Below are 16,912 nucleotides of genomic sequence, written 5' to 3'. Positions count from 1 at the left end.
GCTATAAAACATAGGGCTCATATACGGTTCTTTTTCTTTTTCTTGTTTCTGTTTTTTTTCTTGTCTCGCAGATTCCCATTACATCCAATCAATCAATCTTATAACTCTTTAAAAATAATATAAGGAAAAAAATCCAAAACCCCCAACCATATTTCCACCTCATAACCCTCCCTCTCATGAGCGTATATGATGTGACACTTACTCCCTTGGAGATGCTCGCCTACAATAATTCTCAGCGTATGTGACGTGACATACATAATAGTTTTGAAAATATTTGACATCGAAAGCTTGCCCGATGCATAATTTAATGCAATAATTTATGTGTTATATGATTGATTGATCGGATATAATGGAAATTTGCCCGAAAAGCAAAAGAAAAAAAAATAGAACCTTTAAATTCTAATCAGCAATTATTGATTGATGTGTATCGAGTGCTGCTATTTTCATCTATGTCCTGTTTTCTAACTCATCTTATATTGAAAATGTTAAAGACAAATTTATCCATGTGTAAAATGATATCTAAGAACTTAGAGTTTAACACCATAGTGGATTATCCATGTGTAAAACCAAGCTAGTTCATAGCTCCATAGACTAATTTTTAATATAAACCAAATAGGGTTTAATAGCATAGTGGATTGAACATCTAAGGCTTTTTACCTAGATTGACCTTAGATTCCTTCATGCATTCATATCATACATGAAAAGTTGTTTTATGTAAAAATATTGACTAAGTATGAAAAATTGATTTTTGGAATAATCTTTTTCTCAAGAAAATTTTTGGCGGCTTTTATTCCTTACACATCAAATAAGAAAACTTGATTTTATGGGAATTTAGTATGAAGTATATATTGACTTAATGAGCCATCATTTTGAGCCTAAATCGTATTTTGCATTAAAATCGATTTTTCATATATTTTGATTTTGTGGGAATTTGATTTTCTAGTATTTTTATTTGAATCCAAACGGGGAATACTTCCTTATTTACATTGTAAACTTAAGTAAATGTCTTTGTCATTTTACTTTTTACATTTAATTAAATGTTGAAAATAGAAATAAGGTAATCTGTACAGCGCCACTGATTGGGCTAATATTGAAAATAAATTAAATATATAGGTTTTATTTATTTTTTTCTGAAAAAACCACACTAGGCTACAGCCCACTGTAGCCCTTAGTGTGGTTCCGCCCATGTAGTGGTGCTTTTGGAAAACTAGAGGCCTTTCCCTGCTTCTTTGAGGGATTTTTGTCAAGGGGTAGGTGGTCATATTGCCATGTGTTTTGAAAAAGTGTTAGGAATTAAGAAAGCCGGAATTCTTAGTATAGATATGATCATATGACCTGCAGAAGCAATATTCCATGGCATAAAAGACATTCCAGGTATGATTTCTGGCGTAATAATAATCACTTAAAGAGTTAAAAATGTTTTTAAAAAAAAAAAAAAAAAAGTCTCTGTTTTGTATGTTTATTTACTCGAGAAAACATTTAGACAAGAGAGTTTGTGATTTGGTGATAATTTCTGCTTCACAAGGTTTGGGTATATGAAAATTTTCCCCTCAGAATCTCTTGTTAATGGGATTTTTTCTGTGTCAATATGGCAGGTTGATTTTGTTATCTTGCAAGTTCAGAACTTTGATTCCTATTAGAAGATTGCAAAGCTGCCAACAGTTGTTTCTGGGAAAAGCACCGAGGCTGATCCTATTATAGTTGATAATTATACCGTCAGATTTCTTGTCGCATGGAATAGCTGATGCCAATCTCATAGCATGGACTCGCACCAACATTTTGGATTTGGTGTGACTGGTGCAGGATTTTCATATACAGCTCCACAGTCCACTGTTCCATCTTTACCTACACAAATCCTTGGACCCGCCTGTTAAAAACAACAAATTTATTTAGAATTCCCCATAATTTATAAGTCTGCTCATCCTTTGTGCATGTTTTAATAAAATGTGGCATGTGTTACTGATCATATCAACATTAATTTATTTCTTACACTGAAGGCTGTGAATTTGAAAGGGCTTTCTTGTTGGAAAAGACCATTTTCATCAAGCCATCTCTCTGGCCGAAATTCTTCTGCATCATCACCCCATATATATATATATTTCATCCTGCCCATGCCATAAGCATGGTATGCCACCACATCACCTGTTTTGACACTAAATATCCATTTAGCCAGGTATCATCAGAAAGACAAACCTTCCCATTCTACGCATGGCCGGCCTTGAGATTTTGGTGGCCCAGGGCAAAGTTAAAAAGAAGGCCCTATAAATGCAAAACTACTTATAAATAAAAATATTTCTTTTGATTTATACGTGTGTATATAGAGTAGACCTTTTACAACTAGTAACAAAAATTAGGCCTTAAAAAAATTCGTTTTACTTGTGGAAAAGTATAAAAAATTTATATATAAAGCAATATGATTGAACCCAACGAAAATTTTTTGAAAGAGATTGGAAGAAAAATATGACATTTTAAGTAGTAGAATGCACCAAAGGAAGAAAGAGGGGTAGAACAATATATGTTAATTATATCAACCACAAATTACTCCTTCCAAAGTCAACCACTGTCGTTTTTTTTTTTCCCAAAAAATAGTCCATTTGATACATTTATAATAAGAACATCAACTCATCAATCATCATTAATATAAAAAAAATGAAGCCATATTTCTTAACGCTAGTGGATTTGAACATAGATTTGGTTTGAATAAAATCAAAGAGAACCCATTAATGCAAGATGGAACTTCAGAAATCTTGATGTTAGCTTCTTATATATACTCTAGACCTAGTATACTACTGTACCTCATATTTAAAAACAATTTTAAAAGCAACTTTTAAAAAAAATAATAAAAAATTAAATATTTTGTGGCCCCCCCTTGAGATGGGGCCTAGGGCAGTAGCCCTTCTCGCCCTGCCTCAGGGCCGGGCCTGATTCTATGATAGCATCAAACAAACTTGTTAAAAGTAATTGTAAAGATTCAAATTCAGAAAGGTCAGCAGACAATGTTGTTTATATCAGCTTAGCCTTGCAATTGTGTTTGAATTAGAATTACTAGTGGAAAAGCAGGGTACAGCCTGGTTGTCTCATTCAAAACTGCAAGGAGATATTGCATTTTCTCAAGGGCCTCATCAGTAAGGTTGTCTACAAGCTCATCAATGCTTGAATTATCTTTCAGATTTGTTGCTTCTCTAACTTCCTGTGAAATCTTTTCTTGTATATGAGGATGCTCGCAGAGCATGTAAATAAACCATGTAAGACTGCTAGCCGTTGTGTCTTTTCCGGCTGCAATGAGGCTGAGGACCATATGTCTCGCAAGTACTTTGGATCAGTCTCTTCCGATGCCAAAAACCTTTAGACAATGTCTACTTTCTTCAACTGCCATTCATTCAATTATATTAATCAATAATAACATGAAATTAATTCAATCCAGGACAAACATGACCTAGAAGGTAACTCACAGCTCGTAGCTTATCTTCTGAATTATGAATTGTTTCAATCTTGTCTTTGATTAATTTATAAACAAATTGATCTACGATTTTCATATTCTTCCTTAATGCTGCTTCTGATTCAATGTTTAAGAACCTTGTGATCTTCCAGGAGAAATCAACATAACCATACATAGTGCTTTCGTTTGCCACATCAAAAGAATTGGAAAACCGGGTACCTTCTTCATTTGTCCCACACACAGTGTCTAGTTCGACATCAAGGAGACTGAAAGAGAAACATATCCACCAATAGTCGGCTCCTCCAGCAACCACAAAGTGAAAGAAACCAAAGGCCAAGGTGTTTCATTCAGCTAATAGCTTGTATACCTCAAACGCCAAAGTCTTACCGGCACATAATCTATAGCATTAACTGAACCAAAAAAAAAAAAATAGATCACCTCAGTTGCAACCACTACCACGTCTCTAGAATTGTATTTGGAACAAAAATTAGAGCAGTTTCAAGAGAGAAGATTCTTACATGATGCTAAGAATACTTTATAGATGATCGAGTCTAGAACTTAGTTCTATCTCTTTAAGACGAAATTGCCCCCTCACAGGTGCTTTTAGGATTTTCTTGACAAACGTCTCTCAGGATACAACGATCGACTTCTTGTTGAAGTAGCACTACAATCCCCAAGAAAAGCGAACTCAAACTTGTATATGAATTCTCTCTTACTAACTCACTATATTTCTGAAAATATAATGCTATGAATGCTCTAAAAACTACTATTGTTGGATGACAATTGGATGAATGAAATGTTGTAGAACCTTCTCTATTTATAGGCAACTAGGCCTCTAATCAGAAAAGATGTGACTGAAAAATATCAACTAATGTGTCTTTTCATATTGCAATTTTTCACATAAAGTATTATTATTTTATTCAAAAACAAAATAAATAATATTTTATTTTTCCTCGGTTAAGAGCATGACTATTCCCAATGAATACATATCAATTCATAAAAGTCACGTACTTAAAGTCACAGGTCCCACAATTTAATTTCCATTCAATTATTAAAAAATTAAATATAAATATTATAATTTTCTAACAATATATTCTATTATATTATACAACATTCTGATTGTTTCCAACAAATGGTCGAGAGTCAGTTTAGATTACAAAAGATGTCCCACAAGAGCAAGGGCACATAAAGACCATATCTTCCTAATTGGCCGGCCCCGCGGATAAGAGATAAGGGAGAACCTTAAACATACGATCCCTTCCCTATAAATAGTACATAAACAATGTTTCCATATTTGCAAAGCAAAAGATCTGAAATTCTTTTACACCAGTACAAATCATGTCGCAAGAAGCTGGTTCAGCATCTCAATCAAAAAATCCTAAGCCTGATCAAATTGTTCGACGGACAGCAAACTACCAACCGAGCATTTGGGGGGATCAGTTTATCAATTTTGATTCTGAAGACATTGTAATTTATATATCCTACACACTGTTTCAATAACTAAATGCATGTTTTTTTTTTTTTTTTGTTCCAAAAGAAATTTGACATGTATTTTGCCCATTTAACGTACAGATAAATTATGCCCATAAGGAAGACGAAGTTGATGGACTAAAACTAGCAGTGAGGAGGGAAGTGTTCACAACCAGTCGAAATGATTTTTCAAATCAGATGAAGCTAATTGATGCAATCCAACAAAGGAAATAGAAGAAGCACTGGAACATATATATATGCTGCAAATCATTTCCATGATGATGATGGTGATGGTGACCTATACAATGTTTCCCTTGGTTTTCGGCTACTAAGACAACATGGACATAATGCTTCATGTAGTAAGTTATTAGAGAAATTAATCTAACGAGATTGAATTTGGCCAAAATTATTTCTTAATATTTATGTGTTATGTGTCCATTTGCTACAATCGAGCAGGAATATTCAACAAGTTCAAAGATAGTAAAAATGGAGGCTTCAAGGAAAGCCTAATCGCTGATGTGCCGGGAATGCTAAGCTTTTATGAAGCAACACATCTGAGGGTGCATGGAGAAGATATACTAGAAAAGGCTCTTGTTTTCACGACAAAACATCTGGAGTCGGCAACAACCCATGTAAGCTATCAACTGGCAGAACAAAAAGCTCAAGCCCTAGAGAGACCGCTCCGAAAGAGCCTAGAGAGGTTATGCGCCCGTCGGTTCATGTCCATCTACCAAGATGGAGCTTCACATAATGAAGCTCTATTAAAACTTGTCAAGTCAGATTTCAATCTTGTTCAGTCTTTCCACAAACAGGAGCTCAGTGAGATTATTAGGTAGGTTATCTTTTAATTTTGAGAGATTAGCACATGTAATTAAGTTAGTAATTCATTAACTAATATTAGCAATGAATTAGGCGGTGGAAAGAAGTAGACTTCAAAAGGAAGCTGCCTTTTGCAAGAGACAGAATTGTGGAGTTATACTTCTGGGTTGTGGGGGTCTATTTTGAGCCTCAATACCTCGTTGGAAGAAACATTCTCACGAAAGTGGTTGCCCTGATAACAGTAATGGATGATATGTACGATGCATTCGGTACATTTGAAGAACTCGAGATCTTTACGGAAGCAGTTCAAAGGTTGGATGAATTTTTATAAGTAAATAAAATAGAAAAATTTATTTATATCTAAATTTCTATTGAGGAGTAGAGTTTAATCTTCGGATTTTTTGGTGATTTTGATCTAAGTCCTTTGATTTTTGTGCCACATAAAATTACATTCCTTTTTAAATATTTTCTGGTGTAATTTTTTTATTTTTTATTTTTAAAATTATTTTTTATTCCAATGTTGCCCTTTATGACTTGAATCGGGTAATAATCATTTATGTCATATGGCATGTTGCCTGTTGCATATGTATATATATGTTTTTTCATATTTTCGACAATGTGTAATAGTATTTTATGTACCTTTTTTTTTAGTATACAATTTTATTTGTCTATTTTTTGTATCTGACTTATAGGTAGTCTTCTAATTTATGTTCTTCACTTATAGGTAACGCGATTTATCACTAAGTTTTTTTCATTGCTAATAATAACATTATTTACATGTATGTTATGTACATAATTTAATGTGTGTGCTTGTCTGATAGATTGGTAAAATATGTAGGTCTTTACTTTTTATCGATTAAATTGTATTTTATCCATATATCAGGAATATTATCAAGGAAAGAATTCAAAATTTAAATTCTGGAATTCAATTACAATGAAATAATTCATTAAATTTAGATTTTCAATGTGTTTTCCTTATTTACCTCAAAAGGTAAAATCGACACAACAAAAAAAGTAATAAATGTCAAAAGACCTACTTCTACAACCAAAAACTTGTGGACTAAACCCAATGACGGCTAATCTTTTTGGACATAGATCTAAAACCAAACCAAACCAAATTTTAATTTTGCTTGGCAGATATGCTTCAGATGAATATGGTGTGTGCAATTTACAGATGGGATGTCAATTGCATGGATGAACTGCCAGAGTAGGTGCAAATATTCTACCGTACGCTTTTGAATGTTTTCAATGAAATTGAGGAGGAGATGGTGAAGGAAGGAAGAGCATACGGAGCTTACTATGCAAAAGAAGCAGTATGTAATAATTAACCAATTAAACACACAGCTTAATTTACTTTTCACTATTTTAATTAATTTACTTTTCACTATTTTAATTAATTTACGTATTATTTATGTCCCATATATGCAGTGGAAAAATGCAGCCAAAGCTTACTTTGATGAGGCCAAATGGTTCCACGAAGGATACATCCCCAGCATGGAGGAATATATGCGTGCTACAGCATCTGCTGGTAACACCACGCTTACAACTATATCTTTACTTGGCACTGGACACACTGTAACCAAGGAGTCCTTTGAGTGGTCGTTGAATGACCCTAAAATTCTCAGAGCTTCCAATACCATTATTAGGCTCATGGATGACATTGTTTCAAGCAAGGTACAAAGCAGCTATTGTAGTTCACTATTACATGATTCTCACTTTGGTCTCTCAACAGTTACTAAATTTTATAGTCCTCACATATTTAGTAATGCTTCTGCTTTGGTCCTTCCGTAAAATTTTGTAAGTTTTTTTCTGTACTTTTTTCCGCCAAAAATGTTTGCTCACACCAAATATTTTTCCCCGGCTTCTCATTGTCCACTTTTCGGTTCTTATATTTCATCCTCATTTGAAGTTTGAAGTTGGAACTTCAATTCTACATGAAAAATGTCACTAGAAATGAATTATGAGAAGAAAAATGTTATTAGAATGTCATTATTAGAACTTCAATTCTACTTGAAAAGTTAGAAGTTGGAACTTCAATTCAATTTAGTAAAGACTTCTCTTACAATTATGGATGCGCTATGTATAACCAACTAAATAATTAAATATTTTAGATTCTTATTGTTATTGGATTTTGGATTATATTTTTGCAGTTTGAGAAAGAGTGAGGGCATGTTGCTTCTGCCATTGATTGTTACAGGAAGCAATATGAGGTGTCAGATGAGCAGGAAATAATTGATGCCTTCAACAAACAGATTGTGGATTCGTGGAAAGATATCAACGAGGAGTTCCTCAGACCAACCTCTGTGCCAATGCCTATCCTTGTAATTGTTCTTAATTCAACAAGAGTGGTGGATCTCCTCTACAAAAAAGATGATGGCTTCACACATGTTGGAAAAGTCATGAAAGAGTGTTGCTTCTTATTTCATTGATCCGGCACCACTATGAGCCTATGAGTCTGGATTGTATGTATGAGAAAGAAGAAAGAACTAGAGCTTGCTTTGCTTCTTATGGGAGGGGCCTTATTGGGTTTGATAAGTCCATGTTTCAAACTTCAAATAATGAGTGTGACCTGTTGATTTCTAAGATATGTTTGGGCTTTACTTAATAAAGATATTCAAATTATCCATTACTTTTGACTTACGTATGTGATAGAGAAAACTACTATAATTTGGGAAAATTTAATGACTTTAAATGGATTCTAATACATGACCTTTTAATGGATTGTGTATTTTACGTGGTAAAACCCCACCTCTGGGGAAAATTCACGGGACTTCTCAGTCCAACACAAATCCACCATAGAACGATGATTACAAAAAGTACTCATACACTTATGTACCGACTTCTTCGTAACTCAACTTTTGTCACGGGATGATCTTTGACACTCTTTATGTTGAACGCAATATTGGTCACGATTGCTTCAAGCTCGCTGGAAGAAAACCGCCACCACGGTCTTGGTAGGGACCCGATAAGATGTGGGGACACCTTATAGTATTTACCCAAAAAAAGAAGTATCTCCTCCTGATTGGTAGGGACCCGATAAGAGGATAAGGGTAATAATGACCTAAATCTGATAAATGGTCTGAGCCCACTTGAAATTACAAAAGATATCCCACTAAAAAGTTGACATCCCTTCCCTATATAACATGAGTACATAAACAATCCTTTTCATACTTGCAAAGCAAAGATGTAAAAAAATTTACACCAGTACAAATCATGTCACTAGAAGCTGGTTCAGTAGCTCAATCACAAAGTTCTAAGCCTGATCAAATTGTTAGACATAACAGAAGTTACCTCAGGTTTAGGGACAGTAACGGAGTGTTCTGCCTCCACTTCATCCTCAGGAACAGTAGCTAAGTGTTCTACCTCCATATCATCAAGGAGAGCCAATTCTGAGCCGGTGGGTTCTGCCCTCTGAGCTTTTTGATGCTTCTTGGCCTGTGCAATATTTTTTGCTATCACTTCAGCAGGTATCGCCTACATCTTGACCTCCAATATTCCTTGTCATAGAAGGATTTTCCATAAACAAACAGAATAGGGCTTAGAAATTTCCACTCATGTAGAATATGATAAAACAGGATAGGAAAGGGCAAAATTGAAAATCTACCTTCAATCACTTTTGTATTGATGTCCTTGATCATCTGCACCATGAATTGCTTGGATGCTGCCTCTGCGTAGACAGTCCAAGAGTCCCAACCATCAAAAAGCACTTTGGTTGCAGAACTGGAAGCAGGCAGACTATGGAATCTACCCTTCCACCAAGCATCAAACTAGGCAGAACTGCAGGAATTTGGCTCCCAAGACGGATATAAAGCATCCACGCTGTTGTTGATCTTGTTCATAGAGCATCTGCAGTCCTTGTGCACTTCCAGATCATCTGAGTCTCTCTAGGAAGTGGCCCGATTGCAGTTTTTGTAAGACTTGAGTGGGATCAATTGAGGGCAACCAAGTTGCCTGGCACAGAAGTTGGGGTGATACACTTCTACCCCCAAGTGATAGTTGGGAGGCTTCCCACCTCCAAAAGGTAAGTCCCGGGGCAATGTCACACTCAGAAACTTCTTCCTGAAGTATGTTCTGGCCACTTCTTCTTCGGGTTCCTTCTCAAATGGTCTGAATCCAGGTTGGAACCAAGGATAAGTCCTTCTGATCACCACTTGCCACTGAGAGGTAGACATTCTATTGCATGATTGTCGACGCCATCTCCAGTGAGATAAGCAGGAGATAGTGAAGAAAAAGAACCCTTGGCACGAGTGTTTGGAGAAGACATTTTTTCGAATTCAGATGAACAGGGAAGGATTGAAAGGAACAAGCCAAAAAACAGAGGGTTTCAAGAAAGAAATGAAAGCTGAGACAAGATTAGGTTTGCCGGTGAACAGTAATGGAGTTCAGTAATTTTTTCTAAACTGAGAAATAAGATCGTGGGGAGAGTGGGAAGAAAGGAGTTTCACTTGGATTTAATTAGCCGTTAGAACCCATTTCCCCACGAAGCCCAATTGAATAGGCAGACGAGCACTAGTGCAACGGCAGGAAATGGTGCGCATCATTGAGTCTGAAACTGTTTTAAAACGATTCAGACTTAAGGGGGTATTGTTTGGGCCTGAGAATTCCACACACCAACCCATTTTTTACAAAGAGACCCAGGAACAGAAAAACAGAAGACTGGGCCTTGGCTCCGGAAAGCAGCCCAATGAACATTAAGAAGCCCACGTCTTTTTCAAAAAATAGCAGAGTTTTAAGGAAAAAAACAACAACAAAAATAAATAAATCGAATTACCAATTAAATGGTAATTCGTCACCAAGCATGTCGATAAACTTCTAAAGAAATTGGACTAGGCCCAGCTTTTAAATTCTCACCGTTGATCTCAATCCCAGAGTGCAAGCCAGCAAATTTTTTTGGAAGATCTTTTCTCAGAAAAACCCACGTCACTACTAGACTTTGAAAAAGTCAAAAATTTCAACTATCACAGCAGAGTTGACAGAGAGTTAACGAAAGCAGGTATAAAAGGAAGACTTCTTTGAATCTTTGCAGCCAAAAGATCAAAATCCCTTTCTATATACAGAAAAATTCTACACCAGAGCATATGTCATTTCCAAGGGATAAGCAGACTACATTTTCTAAGGAGATAAGTAGGGAGTAGAGAGTTGTTCATTAGGAAAATCAAACTAACCATCATGACAGGCTGCATTCTTACAAAGGGCAGTTAAAGATTAAAAAGGGATTAGGTTTTCTTTCAAGAAAACGAGAGAAGTGATCACCATAAGAACTAACTGTTGATGGCTTTTCTACCAGAAAAGATAAAATTCCCCTTTTCTTGACATTTAAAATAAAATATATTTCTTTTGGAAAATCTGCCGCCCATTATTAAAAGATTAGAAGCCCCACTCTAGCATTTTCTATAAATATGAGAGGAGGTGAACATATCAAAAGAAGACAGCCAAAAAATAAATCAAAACAAAAACTCTCAAGATCACAATTGACAAACTCAAAATGATCACTTGATCTCAAAAGCCTTCAAACACTGAAGTAACCAAAGCTCATTGAGTTACAAGAAACAAGTCAGCTATAATTCAAAATTTCTAATTTCAGTTCAGTTTAGAGAAATATTTCTACAAAGCAAGATTTCTCTCATTATAAATTTGGTTCAGCATAAGCCAAATCAAGCAAAGTTCGGTTTTCTATAAATATGAAAACCTCAACAAATTTTTGGAAAGCCCTGATCAAGCAGAATAGGTACTACAGTGCAGTTCCAGCTCAGTAATCATCAAATCCAGCCACTTCTGCCCCTTTCAGACTGAAGAGGCTCCAATTCTGCCCTTTCAAAAAGCCTTCCAGGGCTTGAAATAGATAAAAGCTCTGCCAAACTCGAATGTTGGTATCGATTTACAACTGAAACTTAACGGTTGAAGTTGTTGATGGTCCAATCCAGCACAGACATACCCAATCCAATCCGGATCAAAAGCAGTTATCTAGGCAGAAATTGAAGTCCAACACTCTTTTGTCTTTTCTAGAGTTGGTCTTTCCCTTTCCGGGCTTTGTAAAAGGCGGTTCTACCTGAAACAGTTCACTTTCTTATCACTTATTATGGCCAGAACTACCAGTTTTGTATTGTGAAAAATTGTGAAGTCCTCACCAGTCTGAGGTAAGAAAATAACTTACTTGGGAGATATTCCTCACCCAAATTCACAATAACTTGGGGCGCAAGTTATCTCTTTTTAAGAAGTCTGCTAGGGTTTTTATTGCTAGTAGCAGCACGCTCATACACAAAAGAAAGTTGACTTGTTGACCACAAATGGTTTTCAAGCCAATGGGGAACTTTACCCTACCATTGCAGGAACAAATCTAAAACGGGTGAACAACCTCGTCCAAGGCCATAACTGCGTAATCCGTCTGATCGATGCTTTTTTCCGCTAGGTACTTGATTGGGATTGTTTAGGTAATCCGTCAGAATATCAATCCTCTCTCTCTAGTCATGCGGCATCTCAGTAGTTGTGTTGGTGTATTAGTGCCCGACCTCTAGGTCGCACGGTATCTCCTTACAGGCTCGGCTAGAAGGCCTCTTAGCGACACTTGGGGTGGTCAACCTGGTAATCTGTGTGTTGTGCCCACCCTTGTTCTAGACTAGACGATTCATTACAATAAATAACCGATTAGGGAAATGTTAGAACGCATTAATTAGTAGCACATTATGCATGAGCCCAAGGAAAGTAGTAGCTTGCCTAAACTGCAGCGCATGCATGAGCCCAAGGAAATTATTAGCTTGCCTAACCTGCAGCGCATTCATGATCCCAAGGAAAGTAGTGGCTTGCCTAACCTACAGCGCATGCATGAGCCCAAGGAAAGTAGTGGCTTGCCTAACCTGCAACGCATGCATGAGCCCAAGGAAAGTTGTACCTTGCCTAACCTGCATGAGCCCAAGGAAAGTACGTAGTAGCTTGCCTAACCTGCAGCGCATGCATGAGCCCAAGGAAAGTAGTAGCCTAAACTGCAGCGCATGCATGAGCCCAAGGCAAGTATTAACTTGCCTAACCTGCAGCGCATGCAAGAGCCCAAGGAAAGTAGTAGCTTGCCTAACCTGCCCCACATGCATGAGCCCAAGGAAAGTATTAGCTTGCCTAACCTGCACCGCATGCATGAGCCCAAGGAAAGCATTAGCTTGCCTAACTTGCAACGCATGCATGAGCCCAAGGAAAGTAGTGGCTTGGCTAACCTGCAGCGCATGCATGAGCCCAAGTAAAGTATTAGCTTGCCTAACCTGCAGCGCATGCATGAGCCCAAGGGAAGTTGTACCTTGCCTAACCTGCATGAGCCCAAGGAAAGTTGTACCTTGCCTAACCTACATGAGCCCAAGGAAAGTGCGTAGTAGCTTGCCTAACCTGCAGCGCATGCATGAGCCAAAGGAAAGTAGTAGCCTAAACTGCACCGCATGCGTGAGCCCAAGGAAAGTATTAGCTTGCCTAACTTGCAGCGCATGCATGAGCCTAAGGAAAGTATTAGCTTGCCTAACCTGCATGAGCCCAAGGAAAGTAGTACCTTGCCTAACCTGCATGAGCCCAAGGAAAGCACGTAGTAGCTTGCCTAACCTGCATCGCATGCATGAGCCCAAGGAAAGTAGTAGCTTGCCTAACCTGCAGCGCATGCCCAAGGAAAGTATTAGCTTGCCTAACTTGCAGCACATGCATGAGCCCAAGGAAAGTAATAGCTTGCCTAACCTGCAGTGCATGCATGAGCCCAAGGAAAGTATTAGCTTGCCTAACCTATATGTTGTGCCCACCCGTGTTCTAGCCTAGAAGATTCATTACAATAATTAACCAATCAGGGAAATGTTAGATCGCATTAATTAGCAGCGTATTATGCATGAGCCCAAGGAAATAAGCAACTTGCCTAAACTGCAGTGCATGCATGAGCCCAAGGAAAAGTATTAGCTTGCCTAACCCGCAGCGCATGCATGAGCCCAAGGAAAGTACGTAGTAGCTTGCCTAACCTGCAGCGCATGTGTGAGCCCAAGGAAAGTAGTAGCTTGCCTAACCTGCAGCTCACCAATAATAATCAATCTCTATGTTGTTTTATGCATGTTTCTTCATCCAAGTTAAGCGGTCTTGTATACTTTGATCCTTTTAGATGCCACTATATATAAACCAAACTGGTTTCTCTCATACAGTATGCAGCCAAACACAACTTGTAGATTGGTATGTAACCAGTTTAATAGTTGTCATACAACATAATGGAATGGTATTAAATGTCATCGAAATGCAATTTTTAGAGAATTGACTTGAGATAGCGCCACAATAATATTCTCCACACAAGTAAGTTTTTCCCAAGCCTGTCATGCATTAAATGTTAAGGCTGATCAATTTTTTCCATATATACTTGCAGAGGTAAAAAGATCTGACAGTTTTCCACCACAACTACAAATCATGGCTCTAGAAGCTGGTTCAACAGCTCAATCACAAAATTCTGAGGCTGATCAAATTGTTCGACGGACAGCAAATTACCAACCGAGCATTTGGGCGGATCAGTTTATGAATTATGATTCAGAAGACACTGTAATTTATATATCACACAAATTGTTTCAATAACTAAATGCGCATGTTTCTTTGTTTTGTTTCAAAAGAAATTTGACATGTATATTGCTCATTTAACGTNCAGATAAATTATGCCCATAAGCAAGAAGAAGTTGATGAACTGAAACTAGTAGTGAGGAGGGAAGTGTTCACAACCAGTGGAGATGATTTTTCAAATCAGATGAAACTAATTGATGCAATCCAGCGCCTCGGCGTGGCGTACCACTTCGAAAAGGAAATAGAAGAAGCACTGGAACATATATATGCTGCAAATCATTTCCATGATGATGATGGTGATGGTGACCTATACAATGTTTCCCTTGGTTTTCGGCTATTAAGACAACAAGGACATAATGTTTCATGCGGTGAGTTATTAGAGAAATTAATGTAACGAGACTGAATTTGGCCAAAATTATTTCTTAATATCTATGTGTTGTGTCCATTTGCTGCAATCGAGCAGGAATATTCAACAAGTTCAAAGATAGTAAAAATGGAGGCTTCAAGGAAAGCTTAATTGCTGATGTGCCGGGAATGCTAAGCTTTTATGAAGCAACGCATCTGAGGGTGCATGGAGAAGATATACTAGAAGAGGCTCTTGTTTTCACGACAAAACATCTGGAGTCGGCAACAACCCATGTAAGCTATCAACTGGCAGAACAAATAGCTCAAGCCCTAGAGAGACCTCTCCGAAAGAGTCTCGAGAGGTTATGCGCCCGTCGGTTCATGTCCATCTACCAAGATGAAGCTTCACATAATGAAGCTCTATTAAAACTTGCCAAGTCAGATTTCAATCTTGTTCAGTCTTTGCATAAACAGGAGCTCAGTGAGATTATTAGGTAGGTTATCTTTTGATTATGTGAGATTAATTACGAGCACCGACTGTAATTAAGTTAGTACCTCACTAATTAAAGCCGTCAATTAGGTGGTGGAAAGAACTAGACTTCGGAAGGAAGCTGCCTTTTGCAAGAAACAGAATTGTGGAGTTATACTGCTGGATTTTGGGGGTCTATTTTGAGCCCCAATACATTGTTGGAAGAAAATTTGTCACAAAAATTATTGCCCTGATGTCTGTGATGGATGATATCTACGACGCGTTCGGTACATTTGCAGAACTTGAGATCTTTACCGAAGCAATTCATCAAAGGTTTGAAATTATTTATTAAAAAAATTTGTTTTGTTTATATTCTATATGCTTCAGATGAATATGGTGTATGCAATTTACAGATGGCATGCCAATTGCATGGATGGACTGCCAGACTACATGCAAATATTCTTCCATACGCTTTTGAATGTTTTCAATGAAATTGAGGAGGAGATGGTGAAGGAAGGAAGAGCATACCGAGCTCACTATGCAAAAGAAGCTGTATGTAAATTAATTAAAGAAACACACAGCTTATTAATTTTCACTATTTTAATTAATTTACATAATATTTATGTCCCACATATGCAGTGGAAAACTACTGCCAAGGCTTACTTTGATGAGGCCAAATGGTTCCACGAAGGATGCATCCCAAGCATGGAGGAGTATATGCGTGTTGCTGCAACTTCTGCTGCTAGCTTCGCACTTTCAACTACATCTTTAGTTGGCATGGGAGATATTGTAACCAAGGAGTCCTTTGAGTGGTTGTTCAATGACCCTAAAATTCTTAGAGCTTCCAATATCATTGTTAGGCTCATGGATGACATCGTTTCGAGCAAGGTACACAGAAACTATGTACTAAATTGTGCTTTAACTATTACATAACTTAGGTCTCTCAATTCATAACTATTTCATCACTTGGATTCTTTTTTGGGATTCTGGATTCCATTTTTGCAGTTTGAAAAAGAGAGAGGCCATGTTGCTTGTGCTATTGACTGTTACATGAAGCAATATGGGGTCTCAGATGAGCAAGAGATAATTGATGTCTTCAACAAACAAATTGTGGATTCGTGGAAAGATATCAACGAGGAGTTCCTTAGACCAACTTCTATGCCGATGCCTATCCTTGAACGTATTGTTAATTTAACCAGAGTGGTGGATCTCCTCTACCAAAAAAATGATGGCTACACACATGCAGGAAAAGTGATGAACGATTGCGTCGCTTTGTATTTGATTGATCCGGCACCAGTATGAGCCTATGAGTTGGATTATGAGAAAGAACTAGCTGTGCTTTATATATTCTCTGTTTGAATAATATGACCTAATTGGCTTTCAGTTAGCCGTAGTGTCAGTTTAGTATTGTTGTACTTTTAAAAAAAAAAACTGTTTATCTTGAGAATAATCAACTTTGAAATAAAGCAGTTGAGTGTAGTGAAACTGTTGTGAGTATAAACAACACTATCAAAGTGTTTGGTAAACTTTTATGTAGAATCATTGTGGTTGTGTATAATAAGAAGAAAACTAATTTTTAGTACATACAGATACATATATTTTGAAATTATCAAAGAGAATTTGAAAGAACCAAATAATATCATTAACATCAACAAAGCATAGCCTAGAAGCATGCCTGCAAATCCACAATTTCCGAAGACCCTAGGTCTGGCTCAGAAGAATTTTTGTCATAATGACTTTTAGTAAAGCATGTGGCACGGTAAATTAGGGTGGTGTAGTACGCTATAAAACATAGGGAAAATTCTACCATGGGC

General features: G+C 37.1%; 1 protein-coding gene and 2 pseudogenes across 1 annotated transcript; 2 read left to right on the top strand and 1 right to left on the bottom strand.

Moving 5' to 3' along the window:
* Positions 1-1,753: 1,753 nt before the first annotated feature.
* On the bottom strand, positions 1,754-3,834 carry LOC117625387 (annotated as a pseudogene).
* Positions 3,835-4,777: 943 nt separating this feature from the next.
* On the top strand, positions 4,778-8,173 carry LOC117625386 (annotated as a pseudogene).
* A 5,817-nt stretch (positions 8,174-13,990) lies between these two features.
* Positions 13,991-16,400, top strand: LOC117625162 ((-)-alpha-pinene synthase-like). Its single transcript, XM_034356765.1, has 7 exons — positions 13,991-14,269; positions 14,373-14,652; positions 14,748-15,123; positions 15,210-15,431; positions 15,512-15,650; positions 15,738-15,986; positions 16,104-16,400. The coding sequence occupies exons 1-7, from the start codon at positions 14,141-14,143 to the stop codon at positions 16,398-16,400; spliced, it is 1,692 nt and encodes a 563-aa protein (XP_034212656.1). The 5' UTR covers positions 13,991-14,140.
* Positions 16,401-16,912: the final 512 nt, after the last annotated feature.

This window comes from Prunus dulcis, chromosome 4, assembly GCF_902201215.1.
Source record: "Prunus dulcis chromosome 4, ALMONDv2, whole genome shotgun sequence".
Lineage (NCBI taxonomy): Eukaryota > Viridiplantae > Streptophyta > Magnoliopsida > Rosales > Rosaceae > Prunus > Prunus dulcis.
This window is presented reverse-complemented; position numbering and strand designations above follow the sequence as displayed.

Excerpts from the sequence above, each read along its gene's own strand:
- LOC117625162 (XM_034356765.1), top strand. The coding sequence starts at position 14,141 with ATGGCTCTAGAAGCTGGTTCAACAGCTCAATCACAAAATTCTGAGGCT. Across the intron at positions 15,124-15,209 it reads GAGCTCAGTGAGATTATTAG|GTGGTGGAAAGAACTAGACT; the intron begins GTAGGTTATCTT and ends GCCGTCAATTAG. Across the intron at positions 15,651-15,737 it reads CTCACTATGCAAAAGAAGCT|TGGAAAACTACTGCCAAGGC; the intron begins GTATGTAAATTA and ends CCACATATGCAG.